Here is a 13,284-nt window from a genome sequence, read left to right on the forward strand (position 1 = left end):
CCCCCTCTGTGAGGCCCCCCGAAACCCAGCCCTGCCCCTGGCGTCCCCAGCCTGGCTCCAGCCTGCAAGCTCCCCGGGGCCGGGGAAGCCAGGCCGCGGCCCACCGCGAGCCTGACCCTGGGCCCAGTGGGAGCAGCTCTGTGCACCGGCCCCGCCTCCTCCCGGGGACCAGGCGCAGTGCCCGGTGCCTGGATGTGCCCCCTCCAAGAAGGATGGCGAGGCCCATGAGGGGGAGGGAGGCCCCGGGGAACAGGAAGACGGGTCCCCAGTCCCACCTAGGCTGTGTCCAGCCCCCAGCACAAGGAGGAAAACCCCAAAACCAGACCCTGCATCTGAGATCATCCCAAAGAAGCGCAAACAGGGCGAAGAAGTGGGGCTGCGCCCAGGAGAGGGACTCGGGGGGCCGCCCTGGCCCCCCCTGCACCCATAAGGCACAGCTTGGGGCTCCCCCTTCCCAGAGCTGCCAGTGCCTTGGAGGGGGCGCCCCGTGCCCTGTCCAACGGAAGCTCGGGTCCGCTGGGCCTAGAACTCAGTCTGCACCCCGGCGCTGTCCTCTGTGGTGGTGTGGATGGGGGCGCGGCCGCCAGGGCTGGCCACCTGCTCGCCTGTCTCCTGGTCACTGGGCTTGGGGGGCTCACAGTCCACGGCCTTCCCAGGCGGGAGCTGGTCGGGCGGCGAGGGAGGCGGGGAGGAGGCCTCAGGGGCCGCCTCGGGTTGGGGGCTCTCCTGGGCGGGGGCCCCATTGAGCAGGGGGCCGAGCGGCGGGGGACTCTCAGCCTGCAGATCCCGGGCCAGCAGGCCGCGGAGCTCGGTGACACTGTCCGGAGACTGTGGCTCGGAGCCGGCCTGGAAGGGCAGCCCCCCCTCCTCGTCCTGGACCACGGAGACCACCTGCTTGGCACGCCGTCGCTTTTCCGAGAGGCTGCTTGCTTCGGCGGTGCCGGGGCTGCTGTCGCCGCCCCCGGGGCTGTCACCGCCATCGCCGTACTCTTGGCCCCAGTCGATGGGCGCGCCCTCGGCCAGCAGGTGCAGGTTGGGGTCACTGTTGTGCAGGACGATGCTGTCCCGGTACAGGTTGTGCTTGCGCTGCACGGCCGCCTCCTTCACAGCTGGGGGGCCACAGGGCAGGGGTCAGGGTGCTTCCCGCCCACCCCGCGGCGGTCGCGGCCCACTCGCCGCTGCACGTGGCAGCGCTGTCCCCTTAAGGCGGCGACCACCATGGTCGCAAAGCCAAGGACCCTCCACCCTCCTGGGGCCGCACGCCCGGCGACAGTGGTCCCCGCCAGCCTCGGGCCTGAGCCCCCTGGCCGTTCCCCCCCAGAAAGCCCGGCCGGCCGGCGCTCACCCTGCAAGATGTCTTTCATGACCGTCTGCAGCACCACCTCCTCGTACGTGTTCTCCACCAGGATGAACCTGGCGAAATCCTCGAAGATCAGCTCCTGGAACCGCGGCAGCTCCTGCGGGCGGGCGGGGAGGGGCACAGAGGCGGGGTCAGGGCCGCGGGGCGGGGGCGGGCGCGGCGGGGCGGGGCTGGGGCTGGGGCTGGTGGGCGGGGCGCAGAGGCTGGCGGTCAGGGCCGCGGGGCGGGGGCGGGCGCTGCGGGGCGGGGCGGGGCTGGGGCTGGGGCTGGTGGGCGGGGCGCAGAGGCTGGCGGTCAGGGCCGCGGGGCGGGGCTGGGGCTGGCGGGCGGGGCGCAGAGGCTGGCGGTCAGGGCCGCGGGGCGGGGGCGGAGGCGGGCGCTGCGGGGCGGGGCGGGGCTGGGGCTGGTGGGCGGGGCGCGCTCACCGACTTGCAGGTGGGCGCCAGCTTCTTCAGCAGGAAGGGGATGGCGATCTGCAGCAGGGCCTCGCGGAAAAACTTCTTGCGCACCGAGCTGCTGTCATAGTCGTATTTCTGCAGGAGGGGGCGGGGCGGGGGTCAGCTCCGAGGCGGCCTGGCCGGGGCGCGGGGGGCACCGGGGCGGGGGCGGCTGCTCACCTTCAGCACCCGCTCCAGGATGCGCTGGATCGACTTGCACAGCTCCTCCCTCGTGGGCCCCTTGCCCAGCTCCTGGTGCAGCAGGGTCTCGAAGGTGTACACGGCGTTGTCCATTTGCTGTGGGCACAGCACGGGTGGGGGTGAAGCCGCCCGAGCGACCCCGGCCCCTCCCCTTAGCCCGCACCCCACCCCCAAGCCTGCCAGGGTGCCATGGGGGGCGGTCTACATGCTCCTGGGCTTACCGCCGCGGCACACGCTCCCTGAGTCCCCAGCGTGTGCCTGGCACAGAGCTGAGCGCTGGGCGATCCCTGCCCCCAGGGAACAGGAGCACAGGAGGGGGCTGGGGGCGCACACACAGCTCCAAGCCAAAGCCCGCAAGATGCGTCCGATCGATCGGCCAGGTGAGCAGAGGCCCCAGTGTCCCAGCAGAGGGAGGGGCCCGGCTCAGGCCGGGGAGGGGGCGTTGGCGGCGGCAGCCTGGGGCCCACCTCGCGCATGTGGATCTGGGCTCGCTGCTTGAACACGGCCGTGCTGGACACGTCGAAACGCTGCTGCAGCCCGTCCAGCCGCAGCGGCTCCATCTTCTCGTAGCAGCTCTGCATCTTCAGGGGGTGGTAGGCCAGCTGCGACAGCTTCTCCATGTACTACGGGGAGAGGGCGCGGGTGGGGCCGAGCCGGAGCCCTGAACGCCGCCCCTCGCCTGTGCCCTGGGGCTGCCACTGGGGCTACCGGCGAAGACCGCCTGTAAGTCGGCGGACAGGGAGGAGGAGGAGGACCGGGCGGCGGAGCGCGTGGTCCAGCCTCGGCAGCCCGAGGTTCCTGGCCCCTCCTGGGTGCTTGGTGGCCTTGGGCAAGGCGCTGGCCCTGTCTGGAACGGCTCGTCATGATCTTTCCAGTTCACCCCAGACATGGAGCGCGGAGCAGGCTGAGCCGCGGGGTACATTCTGCCTGCTGCTGACAGCTACGTGGGCTCCAGGGCCCCGCGGCACAGGGAGCGTGCAAGGACACCCACCCGAGACAGGCTGCCGGCGCTGAGTGCCAGACGGAAGGCTGGCTCCCTCCCCCCTCCCCTCGGGCCTGTGCACAGGAGGGGGCGTGGCCGAGGCCTCACCTCGCCCAGCTTGTCGATGCCCCCCTCGTTGATGACGTTCAGGTTCATGTCCGTGACCTCCTTGAAGAAGACGTCGCGCACCTCGGTGAAGCCCTGGCTGGTGGGCACCATGAGCGCCTCCAGAATGGACGGGATGTAGGGCTGCACGTGGTTCCGCACGCACACCTCTGCCTTGGGGAGGATGAAGGCTGCGCCGGGCAGCCGCGAGGGTCAGCACCGCCCGCCGCCCTGCTGCCCGCCGCCCCGGGGGCTCCAGGCCCGCTGTGCATTCTTGAAAAAACCAAAACTGCCAACTAAGCCAGCCTCGGGTTCTGTAGACATGGAGCCGGCGCCCCCACACAACCCGGAGTGACAGGGGGCCCGTGGGCGGGGCCACCTCCCGGACATTTTGGTCCCGGGGCTGTTTCGATGTCCACCCTCACCCTTGCCCACTAATGCTGTTTGTTGCACTCTGGGTGGCCCATCCTGCTCCCGGGGACACAGCTGGGGGCACAGCCGAGCGCGGCTGTGTCCCGGGGACAGCTGGGGGCAGAGGGGATTAGAAGGCAGTGAGCCGGGCCTGCAGGAGCTGGGTTTACAGAAACGCCAGCTTTGGCAAAACAGCTCACCCGGCCGCAGGGACTACGGCTCAGCTCGGAGTCTGACTTTTGTCAATGCAGCCAGCCAAGTCACCGCCGCGAGACTGTCACAGATCAGGGCACAGAGAGCTGGCCCCGGGCCTACCTCGGATCTTGCTGGCCAGGTGCTCCTTGGAGGTGATGACCTGGTCCATGTCCGTGCGGATGACGGCCTCCATGGCCGGCCGGGCCTGCTGCAGCTTGGACAGCACGGCCTCGAAGCTCGCCTTGGCCTGCTCATACACCATGCGGTACACAGCGTCCGAGATCTGCGGGCAGAGCGGAGGCGTCAGGGCCAAGGCCGAGGCCGAGGGCACTGGGCCAGCGGCAGGCCCCACCCCCTCCCGGCCCGGCCACGCCCACCTGGATCCACTGCCGCTGCCGCTCTTGGGGTTTCCCCTTCAGCCGCGGGGCCAGCTCTGCCTTCAGCTCGGGGCCCAGCTCCTCCAGCACCAGGTTGCTCAGGATCTAGGGCCGGGGGCACAAGCCAGGGCAGCAGCTGGGGCATCCACCTGGCTGGCGTGGTGGGCCCGGCCACACAAACCCCGCGTCCCCTGGCCTTGGCCCCCGTGCAACCCACTGCCCGCTCTCCGGAGCATCGGCTCCCCAGGCCCCAGACGTGCCTGCCTGGCTGTCCTGCTGGGCCCTCAGACTGGGGGGGGGGGGGGGCAGTGGTGAGACTCACAGGGGCCCCCACCCCAGGGCCTTTGCAGGTGCTCCCACCCCACCCCCGGCTGGGAGGCAGCGCGCACACACAGCCGGCAGTGTGGGATTACTGACTGCCTGCTTCCCCTGCTGGGCCAAGGCAGGGTCTCCCGTTCACAGCTGCACCTGGCACCCGGCCTGGGGCAGGTGCTCAACACCTGAGACCCAGTGGCTGTGCCGCAGTGGCCCCTGCTTGTCCTGAGCCCGTCCTCCCCTTCCGGCAGCGCCCAGAGCCCCGTGCCTAGGGCCAGCCCCGCCCCCGGGCCCCAGGGTGACCTCTGAGCCTCCCCAGCAGCCCTCCTGGCCTCACCTGCACCTCATTCCCGCACAGCATCTCCCACGTGCCGTACAGCTCCTTCGACTGGCGGTACATGCGGATGGCGTCCGTGAACGCGGGGCCCTCCACCTTGGAGTCCTCCGGGATGCCTGTGCAGGACAGGGAGGGGTGACGAGGCCAGCAGCAGACCCCCCCACCCCAGCCTGCACGGCGGGGCCACCGCTGTGACCCTAGCTCCCTGGAGCAGTAGCGGTCGCGGGAGGGGACCCCCTGCGCCTCCCCCCTCCTCCTCACATCCACCCAGCACCCGAGCCCCAGGCGCGGCCACTGCAGAGGTAAAGAAACCAACAGCTCCAAGGTCAGGCCGCGGGCCGAGGGCCACAGGGCAGGAGGGTACAAGCAGGACCCTCGTTCCAGTCCCCTTCCGCCAGCCGCACGACCCCAGCACACGGGGCATCTGTAAGCCAGGAGCCTGGCTCTGCTTTATTGACCAAAATAGGCAATTTGCTGCTGGTCCCACGAGCCAGCGTGTGCCGAGCCTCGTTCACTGAGCAACAAGGGCCTCAGTCTCTTGCTCTGGGAAATGGGAGCAACGACCCTGACCCGGCCTCCCTCGGACACGGGCAGCTGCAAGGCCACCTTGTGGGGAGGGGCTGCGGCCCCTGAAATCCGAGGGAGGGGGCGGGGCCACGGCTGGGGCTGTGGGCCCAGGTGAGTGCCTGACAACGGGAAATCACCATTTCCTGTCCCTGCTGCTGGTGGTGCTGCTGGCTCGATGCCCAAGGCGTGGACCCCCACCCACCGCCACCCCCGCTGCTGGGCTGGGCAGGCAGGCAGGCAGCAGGAAGTTGCAACACCCAGCTGGGGGAAGAACGTGGTTAAACGCCACCGAGCCAGGCGGCGGCCGGCTCCCCTGGCCGCGTGCCTCTGACCACGATGTCCCCAGCGCCTGGGGAAGGGGAACCGGCCGCCCGCACATCACAAACCCCAGCGCCCACGGCCATGACTACGCGCTGAGTCACCCGCAGAGAAAAAGTCCCTCTCCGAGCCTGGCCAGCCGCAGGAATCACGGCCTCCCAGAGCCAGAGGGGATCTCGGCGCCGGGGAAACTGAGGTCCAGCGCTCATCTGGGCTGGGGAGGGGGACGTGAGCAGGCAGGAGTGACGGGTGCAGGTGCAGGGCAGGCAGAGCCCGAGGCCGGGGAGGGGCGAGGACCCCACACATTCCACGCTCCCCGGAGGGCGTGGCGGGCTCCTACATCCCCGCACACAGTGGCTCAGGTGAGCAGCGCAGGGCTGGCAGGGGGAGGCAGCCTCGGACCCTCGGGACCCCCTCTATCTGAATGCCCAGCCGCTGAGTCTGACCTGTTGGAGGGCCCCTCTGAGCGGTCCCCGTGAGTCCGGGTGCTACTGTGCCCCTCCGTGAACCCACGCTGAGGCCCAGCCCCCAGCATTCGGGCCAAGGGTCTTGGATGAGTCAGGCTGGGGGGCCCGGGCAGGGCTACTGTGCCCCAAGTCCATCGGGACTGTGTCAGCAGCATCAGGAAGGAGGGGCGGCCGCGGGGGGACACAGGGAGGAAAGGCCTCATCGCCACCAGCTCTGGAGACCCCGGGCTGGGACCCACGACATGGCTCCCCTGCTCCTCAGGGGAGGGGGACGGCTGTCCCCAGCCCCAGCAAAGCCACAGCACCGCCCAGGCACACGCAGCCGGGGACCCGCTCGCCCCCGCCAGCCAGACCTGCAGGCGCTGAGGGGGCCCTGGGCAGACAGGACGAGCCCTGACCCCTGTGCCCCCGCCCATGGCGGAACTCGGCCGGCCGGGCAGGGCCACCCCCAGCTGCTCTGGGAACGCAGGATGTGGGGGGGCAGGGCCAAGAGCTGGCGTCCGCCCAGCCTGGCCTCCTTCCCCACCCACCCCCCACTTCCTGGCAGCCCCTGGAGTGAGCAGTTCCAGGCTCCACAAATTCCAGGCAAGACGGAGGCAGCAGGGAACTTTCTCACAGGCCCTGGGGGGCCGAGGAGAGCCCCCCGCCCCGAATCCAGCCCCGCCCACCCCGCCCGGGGTGAGGCCTCCTGGCCACAGCACGCAGCCTCCAGCCTGGGCCGCTGGGTGCCAGGCTCCCCCCAACCCTGCGGGCGGGCTGGGTCACTGTGCCTGGGACACACGCCCACCCTGTGTGTGCCCACCTGGCTAGGGTCACCCACCCTGCCGACCCGCTCTGTCACAGCCCTGGGAACCTGGGAAGGCGGGGCCAGGCAGCCCGGGCACGGTCCCTGGGGATCCGGGACCAGGTGGCCCCTTGGTGGGCAGCAGGGCTGGGACCGGCCCAGGTGCAGACCTGGTGCTTCCGGCCAGGCATTTGCAGAAGGGCAGAGGCGGGACAGGGCGGGCAGGGCGAGCTGAGCCCGAAGGAGGCAGCTGAGCCCCAGGGTGGGGGCGGGGGGGCACGCCCTCTCCTACCCAGGGCCGGATGGCCTGGGTCCTGGGCAGGGTTTTCCTTCCCCAGGGGCAGAAAGGCCCCCCAGGGTCTCCTCGGGAGACAGCCCCAAGCCTTAGAGCCCCATGAGGCCCCCCCCAAGACCTGGCCCCAGAGCCCCCCACAGGTCCCCCCCAACCCAGGGCCTCACAGCTCCTCAGCCTCTGGGGCTCCCAGGTCCTCCCTTTGCCACCATGACTGAGCTCCCCCAACCTGCACTGCAAGGCTCCCAGCTGTGACCCCTGTCCCCTGGGGCCTCCTTCATCTCCCCCTTCTCCCCCTCCACACCTCGGGCTGCACGGGGGCAGGGAACCTGTCTTGCTCCCTGCTGCATACTTGGTGCCCACGGCTGGGTCCTCCCCGTCCTCCTGGCTTTGGATTGGCACAGCTCCAGCCATTGCGGTCAATTAGGGAGTGAACCATCGGATGAAAGACCTCTCTCTCTCTCTCTGTCTCTCCTTCTCTCTCTGTGTAACTCTGTCAAATAAACAAATAAATCTTTAAAGAGAGAGATGGTTCACTCCCTAATTGACCGCAATGGCTGGAGCTGTGCTGATCCAAAGCCAGGAGCCAGGAGCTTCCTCCAGGTCTCCCACGTGGGCGCAGGGGCCCAAGGATGTGGGCCATCTTCTACTGCTTTCCCAGGCCACAGCAGGCGGCAGCTTTACTTGCTACGCCACAGTGCCGGCCTTTCTCTCTCTCCCTTCCCCTCATCTCTCTCCCTCTCTCCCTCTCTCTTTCTCTCCTCCCTCCCTCCCTCTCTCACTCTCTGCCTCTCCTTCTCTGTGTGTGTGTAACTCTTTCAAATAAATAAATAAATCTTTTTTTTTTTTTTTTTTGGACAGGCAGAGTGGACAGTGAGAGAGAGAGGCAGAGAGAAAGGTCTTCCTTTGCTGTTGGTTCACCCTCCAATGGCCGCTGCGGCCGGCGCGCTGCGGCCAGCACACCGCGCTGATCCGATGGCAGGAGCCAGGTGCTTCTCCTGGTCTCCCATGGGGTGCAGGGCCCAAGCACCTGGGCCATCCTCCACTGCACTCCCTGGCCATAGCAGAGAGCTGGCCTGGAAGAGGGGCAACCGGGACAGAATCCGGCGCCCCGACCGGGACTAGAACCCGGTGTGCCGGCACCGCAAGGTGGAGGCCTAGTGAGCCGCGGCGCCGGCCAAATAAATAAATAAATCTTTTAAAAAAAGCTACGTCGGTCACCCGAGGTCGCGTGGACAGAAGGCGGCAGAACTACGATTGCGATTTGTTTCTGATTCAGGTCCACATTCTCAACCAGCACACGGCTCTGGGAGTGATTCTCTGCTCTTTCCTGAACAACACAAAATGCTTTTGTCAGGGCGGGCATTTGGCCTGGCGGTGAAGCCGCCGGTAAGACAGCTGCACCCTGGGCCAGCGCTGCGGGGCCGCAGCGTAGCCAGCATCCCATGTGGGTGCCAGTTCAAGTCCTGGCTGCTCCACTCCCAGCTGCTGCTAACGCACTTGGGAAAGCCAAGTCCTTGGGCCCCCGCACCCACACGGGAGATCCAGAACAGGCTCCTGGCTCCTGCCGTCTGCCTGGCCCAGCCCCGGCCACTGCGACCATTCGGGGAGTGAAGTAGCAGGTGGAAGACCTCCCTCTCGGTCACTCTGTCCCTCCCTCTCTCTGTAACTCTGCCTTTCAAAGGAACAAATCTTCAAAGCAAAACAGAGAGACGCCTGCGGCCCATGTTGGAGTGCCTTGGTTTGAGACCCGGCTCCGCTCCGAATCCCTCTTCCTCCTTTCGCACAGCCTCGGGGGCAACGAGTGATGGCTCAGGTACCTGGGCCCCTGCACCCACGTGGGAGACCTGGATGGAGCTCCTGGCTCCTGGCTTTCGCCTGGCTCAGCCCTGGCTGTTGCAGGTGTTTGAGGAGAAACAATGGAAGCTCCCTGTCCTTAAATAAATAAACATTTTTAAAAACAAGAGTGTTGGCCGGCGCCGCGGCTCACTAGGCTAATCCTCCGCCTAGCGGCGCCGGCACACCGGGTTCTAGTCCCGGTCAGGGCACCGGATTCTGTCCCGGTTGCCCCTCTTCCAGGCCAGCTCTCTGCTATGGCCAGGGAGTGCAGTGGAGGATGGCCCAGGTGCTTGGGCCCTGCACCCCATGGGAGACCAGGAGAAGCACCTGGCTCCTGGCTCCTGCCATCGGATCAGCGCGGTGTGCCGGCCGCAGCGCGCCAGCCGCGGCGGCCATTGGAGGGTGAACCAACGGCAAAGGAAGACCTTTCTCTCTGTCTCTCTCTCTCACTGTCCACTCTGCCTGTCAAAAAAAAAAAAAAAACACAAGAGTGTTCATGAAGGAAGATCTCTCAGAAACCCCGGAGAGGAACCTAGAACAGCTCGTAGAGCAGGACTGCCATGCCACATTCAGCCACCAGGTGTCAGGCTGCGCGCAGGAGCAGGCACTGCCCCTCCCGCCCCTGCACCTGCCGGCACTCACCATTGTTGCAGTGCCGGACGCAGTCCTGCAGCACCGCCTGCCACTTGTCCTGCTCGGCTTCCGTCATCATGCAGAAGTAGTAGTGCCGGGCGTAGGGGTGCCAGAGGATGAGCGGGAACTGAGTGGGGCACTTCAGGATGGGGGCGCTGCCCGACTTTGACGCGACCCCTGTGGAGACGGAGCCACTGAGCACGGCCCCCCCAGGGAACGGGTCCCCAGCTCAGCTGAGGGCCAGGCTCAGGCCCAGGGCAGCCAGGCTGTCCTGGGGCGACCGGCTGCGCCCCCACAGCCTGGCTGAAGGAGCCTCAGAATCCGGCATCTGGGGACACACTCGCGTCCACCTTCCTGTGGAACGAGGCTCTGCACTCCGAGTGCCGGGCACGGCCAGGCAGGTGCCAGTCCTGGGTTCAAAGGCCAGCACTGCCTCTGGAGTTCCCCTTCCAATCTCGGCTGCGGAGGCCCACATGGGGAGAAAGGCACGTGGGGCAGGGGACACGATACATAAAAAGGAGTTTTTCTTTCTGCTTTGTGGGTGTGGATATCTGAGCTCCCACGAGACCCTGCTGTCCTGGGCTGTGACCCGCCCTGTGGTTCATAATCCAACAATAACAGCTCTCGGCACGCTGGCTTCGGGTCGGCCCTGCTGGCCCGGTACACACGGCACCTCTTGGGGTCGACACAGCTCCCTGAGGTCGTGGGAGAAGCAACGGGTGTGTAGACCCAGCACACAGCCCGCTTTGGGGCTGGGACCCAGGAGTTCCTGCCACCAGCAGGTGGGCAGGGGGCAGGACCTGGCTCTCAAGACACACCTCGCTCCCTGGGCACGTTCCAGCCCCTGCATCCTAGGAGTCACCTGTGTGGCGACACTATTCCCAGGAGGCTTCCAGGGAGCCTCGGCCGGGGGTGGAGGACAGGAGCCATCTGGAGTAACGGGGGGCAGTCACTGGCCCCTCCTCCCCAGTGGGAGGCCCTCAAGGGCTCAGGGAGGTGGGAGGGCGGAGAGCGGTGCACCGTGAGGTCAGGAGCTGCAGGACATGGGCGAGGATCCCACTGTGCAGCCCACGCACGGCATGTTCTCAGGCAAAGCCCCACTCCCGGGCCCGGAGGCCCCTCCTCGAAGGGCTCCTTTGAGCAGCGGGCTCAGGGCCACCCCCTCCCTGGCCAACCCCTGAGGCCCAGGCAGGACGTCCTGGCCGGGGGCCAGTGGGCCTTTACCTGGTAAGGAGTTCCCCACAAGCTCCAGGTACTGGTCCACGGAGGTGAGGATCTTGTAGCCAGCACTGTTGATGATGGCTCGGGGTGGCACCTGCCGCTCATAGGCCTGAGGAGGGGTGACAGAGATGTGCCCAGGCCCCGTGCCCAATGGTGTGATCCCGTGGGGAGGAAGGAGCAGCTCAGTGCCCTGGCTACCGGGCGCCATCGGTGGGGTGATGACGACAAGGCTCCTAAACCTCCCGTGCTTCAGTGTGAGCACAAAGCCGGGGAAGCCCAGGAAGCGTTGAGCGCCAGGAGCGGGCCCTGTGCTGGGCGTGTGGCCCATTCTCTCCACGGACAGCTCTCACCCCAAGGGGCACCCTGGCCACAAGTCCACCCAGCTGGCAGGGAGCAGGCGCAGGACGTGAACCGGGGTATCTGCCTCCAGAGCCCAGGCCCTCTGCCCATCACCTGGGCCTGTCCACCACCCTGCCAGGGGCTGAGTTCTCCCCTGGACACAGCTTTCCTAGAGCCAGCTGGGGGTGGGTAGTGGGGAGGCAGCGCTGGGATAGCCCATACAGCAGGGCTGCCATGCCACTCCCTGCCACCAGGTGTCACTGTGCAGCGCAAAGCGGTCCCTGACTGACAGTTCCTTGGAAGGCGGGGCGGGGCGGGAGCGTCGGGGGCGGGGCCGACGTGGGGGCGGGGCCGGCTCACCACTTTGTTCTCGTACAGCACCAGCCCGTAGTTGTGCGGCACGAGGCTGTAGCGGTTCCGCCACTTCTTGCTGTCCTCCTGGTACTGGAAGAGGTTCCCCGAGAAGATGACGCGCTCCTCCAGCGGCACCTGCGGGCGGGGAGCCGCGGCCGTGAGGGGATGCCATCTCCCGAGCGGAGAGCCTCGGAGGCAGGCCTGCGTCTCACCCATTCAACGGATGGGAAGAGCGAGGCTCCGGGAAAAGAGCTCATCCAGGGTCCGGGCAGGGCAGTGGTGAGGCCAGCAGGTGGACCCAGGCCAGAACCGATTTAGGACCCAGCCAGACCAGGGTCCCCTGGGGACCAGTCCCGGGAAGGGGCAGCTGGCCCATCTGCCCACCGCTGCCACCATGCAGAGCCGCCAAGGCCCCAGGGCCCACGCGGGGCTCTCCCCGGCCCTGGGCCTCAGTCTCCCCTCGGGGCAATGGAAGCTTTAATACGCAGCTCCAGAGTCCCCCATGGACGGGGGCGGGGTAGGGGCCTCTGACACTGGACCTGCATCCAGGCAGGCTGGTGGCCGTGTGGGCTTCAGCCTTCCTCACGCTGGCGGTGGGGCTTGGGCCTGTATCGGCCTTCTGTGAACCTCAGTTTTCTTCTCTGTAAAATGGGGCCACCTGGAGGCCGTCAGCCACATCACCCAGGAGCCACCAGGGCCACTGGCAAGAGCCTTTGTGACCACGACCACCCCTCCCCAGGTGGCAGCAGCCACGGTGCTTCCTGATAGAGGAGCACAGGGAGGCTTCTGGAAGGGAGAGCGGGAGCCCAGTGCAGCGTGCGCGCCTCCCGCGGTAGGCAGGGAAGGGCCTCGGAGGCCTGAGCACCTCGCTCCCTGGGCACATTGCACCTGCTCTGCGGGGAACACGGTGCCTTGGCCACACTGCACCAGAGGCCATTCTCGCACGGGGCCCAAGCTCGTCCGGTGTCCTTGCCCTTCCAGGCCGCCCCGCCCTGCCCCCAGCTCCTCTGCAGCGGGAAACACAAAGCCCTCGGAAAAGGAGAGCCCATTGTGCCGAAACAATGGACCCCAGCCGGCTTCCTACCAAGGATAAAAATATTTACAGGAAAAAAAGGTCCCCCCAGACGCTTTGCACGCTGTGGTCTAAATTTAGACCTCTAAATCCAGCTCTCCCTGCGCGTCTTTCTAGAAAGAGAAGGCAGAGCTCTCTGTGCGCCCTAGTGAGACCTCGGCCGAAGCCCCAGGGCCCCAGCGACAGGGACGGCCCTGCAGGAGGCCGAGCAGAAGCCCCCGGCCCAGGCAGCCAGGCTCAGGCCGCGTCCCCGCCACCACCCAGGCTGCCCCCGATCCCAAGTTTGGGTTTTATTTTTAGGACTTTCAAATGGCAGAGCTGTATTTGGATTGGAAGGCCTGCAGGAAGTGGGATGGAACCCAGCTGCCCGGGGAAGATATTTTAAATTTTATTCCTTTATTTATTTGACAGGCAAGGAGACAGATCTTCCATCTACCAGTTCTCTCCCCCAAACGCCTGCCACAGGTAGGGCTGGGCCAAGACCAAAGCCCGGAGCCAGGGACCCAAGGAACTGAACACCACCCGCTGCCCCCCAGGGTGTGCATTAGCAGGACTCGAACCCAGGCCCTCCGCTGGGACACAGGTGGTCCGGGCGACAACTTAATCACTGTGCCAAATACCCACCCCGCAAGAATCCCAGACTCTGCCGTCAGCGAGGAGACCCCGGGGCCTGGTCTA

At 67.0% G+C, this 13,284-nt stretch overlaps 1 protein-coding gene across 1 annotated transcript in view; it reads right to left on the reverse strand.

Moving 5' to 3' along the window:
• NIBAN2 (niban apoptosis regulator 2) overlaps positions 1-13,284 on the reverse strand; it is a 45,922-nt gene that overhangs the window by 684 nt on the left and 31,954 nt on the right. The window contains exons 3-14 of the mRNA XM_051854992.3: positions 11,541-11,669; positions 10,845-10,950; positions 9,630-9,797; positions 4,721-4,836; positions 4,069-4,173; positions 3,812-3,974; positions 3,089-3,276; positions 2,466-2,621; positions 1,978-2,094; positions 1,786-1,893; positions 1,346-1,457; positions 1-1,109 (exon numbers count right to left, since the gene is read on the reverse strand). The exon at positions 1-1,109 is cut by the window's left edge and continues 684 nt beyond it. Coding sequence (XP_051710952.3) covers positions 523-1,109; positions 1,346-1,457; positions 1,786-1,893; positions 1,978-2,094; positions 2,466-2,621; positions 3,089-3,276; positions 3,812-3,974; positions 4,069-4,173; positions 4,721-4,836; positions 9,630-9,797; positions 10,845-10,950; positions 11,541-11,669 — 2,055 coding nt within the window. The 3' untranslated portion in view covers positions 1-522. The remainder of the gene's footprint in view (positions 1,110-1,345; positions 1,458-1,785; positions 1,894-1,977; positions 2,095-2,465; positions 2,622-3,088; positions 3,277-3,811; positions 3,975-4,068; positions 4,174-4,720; positions 4,837-9,629; positions 9,798-10,844; positions 10,951-11,540; positions 11,670-13,284) is intronic.

Source organism: Oryctolagus cuniculus, chromosome 1 (genome assembly GCF_051225735.1).
Source record: "Oryctolagus cuniculus isolate XC-2025 breed Fujian yellow rabbit chromosome 1, ASM5122573v1, whole genome shotgun sequence".
In the NCBI taxonomy this organism is placed as follows: domain Eukaryota; kingdom Metazoa; phylum Chordata; class Mammalia; order Lagomorpha; family Leporidae; genus Oryctolagus; species Oryctolagus cuniculus.